General features: G+C 43.5%; 1 protein-coding gene across 1 annotated transcript in view; it reads right to left on the bottom strand.

Annotated features, from left to right (window-relative positions):
• Positions 1 to 175: 175 nt before the first annotated feature.
• Positions 176 to 4,919, bottom strand: part of LOC139581633 (cytoplasmic FMR1-interacting protein 2-like) — a 70,308-nt gene continuing 65,564 nt past the window's right edge. The window contains exons 26-30 of the mRNA XM_071411595.1: positions 3,856 to 3,928; positions 3,622 to 3,716; positions 3,132 to 3,370; positions 2,769 to 2,916; positions 176 to 2,500 (exon numbers count right to left, since the gene is read on the bottom strand). Of these exons, the coding sequence (XP_071267696.1) occupies positions 2,333 to 2,500; positions 2,769 to 2,916; positions 3,132 to 3,370; positions 3,622 to 3,716; positions 3,856 to 3,928 (723 nt within the window). The 3' untranslated portion in view covers positions 176 to 2,332. The remainder of the gene's footprint in view (positions 2,501 to 2,768; positions 2,917 to 3,131; positions 3,371 to 3,621; positions 3,717 to 3,855; positions 3,929 to 4,919) is intronic.

Raw genomic sequence — 4,919 nt, 5'->3', positions numbered from 1 at the left:
AAAACTAGCAACGTCATAACGTTGATAAAAGACGACAGGAATTTAACCAATCAGAGCAGAGGAAACGAGACTTCCGCCAGCGCCCACTGACTTCTGATACACTATCTGGCTATCTTCAAATGCATACAGAATTTTCAAGTTACAATGTACACGGTCATATATGATTCTTAGTACATTTTCAGTTAACACATTTTTTATTTCATGGAAATACAATTTAATTTCCTTTTGCAGGACCATTCGTTGTACATCTTTATATTCTCTTTTACTCCTTTTTTGTATCTCAAAACATGATCACTTGTACAACAATATCATGAACAAAAGCCTGTCACAAACGTACCCTTTACAATATATCGCTCTTCTTGTCATGCTAACATGTTGGAAAATGATGCACTGATAACTTTTACTTATCAATAGATTCACCCATTCAATGAACATGAAGGTGTAGTTGTGTGGATTAAAATAATAAAAAGGACAATTGTAACAATTACAGGAAACTAAACTTCATTTTGTTTTTTTATTCAAACTGAAAATGTGGTCGCTCCTTCATGGGTGTAATGATTAACTTTCCTTCATAAGAATAAAAAACAGGGTCAAAAGACTTTGATGACACTGGTAAAGAAAAAAAAAATTCAACAATATGGAATATTGAATATATTTAGGAAATTGCCCTCTCTCCATCTCTTGTGTGTAATTCGTACCTAAACAGTGAAAATGCAACTTCTTGATTCCTTTAATTCTTCTTCTATAGAGGGAATGAACTGTACAGGAGTTGGATTGGTCGTGTGATCCTACCAACATCTTCCATTCACTCTCTGAACAAATCTATCTAATACAGTAAAGTCATCCTGGTCTCTTTTGTTCTTTGACAACCAAGAATTATTTCGAACGTTTTTTTTACTCCGAAAAAAAATAAAAAATAAAACACACACGCAGATGAAGATTTGTCAATAATTTCAAAAATGGTAAACAATATCACTGTATTAAGCGCACATACAGAATATAAAAATGTTCAATAAACTGACAAGACAGAGAGAAATCAAAAAGTAGGTGAGGATTCTCGTCAGTAGAAGAGGAAAGTTATACCAAGGATGAAAAATGTAATTATCAATAATTAATTAAAAACAATAACAATTACAACACTCAACACTTCTCTTTTTAGTTCAACAGTGACATTTACAACGGAGAATGGAACTGAATAAAAATTATACTCAGAGGCTAAAACCCCCCAAATAAGTGAAAAATAAATAAATCAACTAAGAAAAGCAGTCAAGTGTCCTTGTTATGCTATTTGAAACAGTAGGGTTGTGTGAGGGGAGAAAAGGTGAGGTGTGGCTAACTACTCCTATGACACTGGTTTACTAAGCATGGGTATGTCCAGGGAGATGTGGGCTGCATCCAAATGGCACCCTATTCCTTATAGGAGCTGGTCAAAAGTAGTGCACTATATAGGGAATAGGGTGCCATTTGGGACACACACGTTAGTATCTGGGATGAATGAATGGACAGCTTGACTTGTGTGATGATCATATGATGGATGTTATGGGGGGAAATGCCACTGATGACTTTGGTGTAATTAAGTATCATCTAATACTTAGCACCTTTGTGGACTTCATTAAGCAATTCAATAAAATGATCGTTAGGTTTGCTTTCGTACGTCATCTACGAAATAATAATCTCAGGTTATAGGTCATTTCAGAATCAGATTATTTGTATGCGCTGAGGTTTTGGAGATTATTCCAGCATATCTATCATCTTTTATGTAGGTTGATTGTTGATGCTCACTAAATGGTTTCTCAGAGGTATCTGATAGACTGTTGATTGTGACTAGAGGGGAAGCAGGGCGTTACTGCAGATCTGTAACCACTCAGGATTGGCAGTTGTGTATTACTGAGCCCATCCATGTGACATATAGCTCCAGTGACAGGAGAAGGGATGCTGAGTCTGGGTGTGAGAGTCACATGGGTTGAGAACAGAAAAACGAACATCTGAAAATACCCATACCTCTAAAACTAGACTGTGGTTATGGGCCTAAAATATTCAGACTTCAGAAAACTCAGTTTGAGATTTACACTTTTTAATGGGCGCCATGTTGACATGAAAAGTTCCAAGACAGTTGCATTCTAGAATGCAAAATGGAATGTCATTGGTATGGAATATTTGGTGCCAAAATGGTGTACAGTCAGACAGAGCTCTGGAATCCTAAGGCTCTGAGAGTCTGAGTACAAGGCCAAAGAGAGGCAGACTGTGTGGGGATGATTTGGGTTGGTGCGTGTGTGTATGTATAGTTTGTGGGACATGTGTGGCTTATGTGTGTAGCGTGTGTGAGTTCCTCTCAGCATGTTGTGGCCAGGGACTGGTGTATAGGTGGCTGGAAGCAGCGGACATGCTCCACGGTGGAACTATCAGTCTCCACAGCCTTCATGTACTTGTTGAGGATGGCAAAGATCTCATTGTTCAGGATCTGGTACTTCCTGATGCGATCAGCCATCTTCTTCAGCGGCTGTAAATAAATTGATTGATTGATAGATAGATAGATAGATAGATAGATATAGAGATGGGGTTTGAATCTAATGATACAATTAAAACCAGACCAGGATTGAAGTAGCAAAGGACTTGCCACCATAAAGATGGTGAGCTTCCTCTTCTCATATAAAAAATAAAATAAATAGCCAGCAATTGACATATCTCTTAATCTATTGTGTCATCTTCTGTGTTAGCATGCTGGTTAAAATAAAGTAGATGTGTGCGTAGCGTCAGTGTGTACCCACCACGTTCTTGATGATCTCATCCTTGCCGTCCTGCCTCTGCACCTTGAGCAGGTGGTAGCAGAAGTCAAACAGGTCGAAGCGGCGCTGCTGACCCAACAGCACGATGATGGAACAGCCTGCCCAGTTCAGCCCGTCACCAAAACACTGCCTGCAGAGGATACGCACAGGAACTACTGAGTGTACGCTGCCATGCCCCCTACAGTAACTCACTCCTTACTGTTTGTGTGAGTGTTCACTGCCATGCACTCTACAGTAACTCACTCCTTACTGTGTGTGTGAGTGTATGCTGCCATGCCCCCTACAGTAAGTCACTCCTTACTGTGTGTGTGAGTGTACGCTGCCATGCCCTCTACAGTAACTTACTCTGCGGTGAACTCGTGAGTGCCGACGGGTATGCAGTAAACAAACTGCATGGCGCTCCAGAGGCGGTGGAACTCCATACACTCGTCCACGTGCATCACGCCGTTGGTGGGGGGCGGGCCTCGCCACACGGCGTCCTGCAGGAAACTACGGATCCTTGTAAGGATCACCTCGAACATGGACAGGCCACAGCAAAGACGCTCCTTGGTCAACAGATCCCCCTCACGGGCTATAGCTATTTGCTGAAAATGAGGAGGAAAGGAAACATTAGGAGAGGAAGGAAGGAATGAAGGAAGGAAGGAGAACAGGGAGTAAGGTGGAGCAGATAAAATAGGGAAAGTTTAATTGTTTTGGAACTTTGGTGCCAATATGGCTGCCCTTACAAATTTCTACATTTCAAACCAAGATTGCCGAAACTGTCTAACGGCTGTGGGTCAGGACAGAGAGCAAGGTGATGAGGTATGGATGGTGATGACAAGCAGGTAGAGCTCACCTGAGGGGTCCCCAGCCTCTCGATGAGGGGCACCAGGTGGAGAGGAGCATACTTAGCCTCCAGCCTCTTCATCCTGACTTCCAGACGCTCCCCCTCTACACACAGACACACACACACAAACAAACGTTACTACACCAATCACATCAGTCAGATATGCATAATATTGACTGCCTTATCCCCCCCATCCACCTTGATCTCAATCAGGATCCACACACCTGGACCTGTATCACATACCTTTGATGTAGACCCTGGGGAGGATGTTCTGGAAGGGGGCTGCATGAAGCAGGTCACACACTTCCTCCTGGGACTGTGGTTAACACACACACAGACAGACAGAGGGAGGGAGGCAGAGGTGATATTGAACAACAGCCAACATCTCTCCTGGACACATCTACACTACATGGGGTAGTTAGTGGTGATGGGAGGGAGGTGTTGAGAACTCATTAGTAAGGAGTGGAGTCAGAGGTACATAAACTGTGAGAATGTGTGTATAAGTGAGTGAGTAGTACAGTTAAGAGGAGATAACCCTATGCAGGTGTATGACTCATGCACTAAGTACAGGAGGACATGCCACTAAGTACAGGAGGACGTGCCAGAGGCTGTGCCACTAAGTACAGGAGGCTGTGCCACTAAGTACAGGAGGACTTGCCACTAAGTACAGGAGGACGTGCCAGAGGCTGTGCCACTAAGTACAGGAGGCTGTGCCACTAAGTACAGGAGGCTGTGCCACTAAGTACAGGAGGCTGTGCCACTAAGTACAGGAGGACGTGCCACTAAGTACAGGAGGACGTGCCAGAGGCTGTGCCACTAAGTACAGGAGGCTGTGCCACTAAGTACAGGAGGCTGTGCCACTAAGTACAGGAGGACGTGCCACTAAGTACAGGAGGACGTGCCAGAGGCTGTGCCACTAAGTACAGGAGGCTGTGCCACTAAGTACAGGAGGCTGTGCCACTAAGTACAGGAGGCTGTGCCACTAAGTACAGGAGGCTGTGCCACTAAGTACAGGAGGCTGTGCCACTAAGTACAGGAGGCTGTGCCACTAAGTACAGGAGGCTGTCCCACTAAGTACAGGAGGATGTGTAGTACAGTACATCACACTGGTCTGATGTGTCATAGGTCTGACCTAACCTCTGGTCACCTCCCCCCTCAGTCACACTACAGGCTACTGTCACTCAGGTCTGGTTAACAAATAGGAATGGCTGGAATATGGAACTAAACGCATGGTTAAACTGGTGGTGTTAGAACCAATAGAACAAAGAGAATCAGAAAACAACAAGAGATCCAGATCAGGAAAGCTC

Source organism: Salvelinus alpinus, chromosome 7 (genome assembly GCF_045679555.1).
Source record: "Salvelinus alpinus chromosome 7, SLU_Salpinus.1, whole genome shotgun sequence".
Lineage (NCBI taxonomy): Eukaryota > Metazoa > Chordata > Actinopteri > Salmoniformes > Salmonidae > Salvelinus > Salvelinus alpinus.
This window is presented reverse-complemented; position numbering and strand designations above follow the sequence as displayed.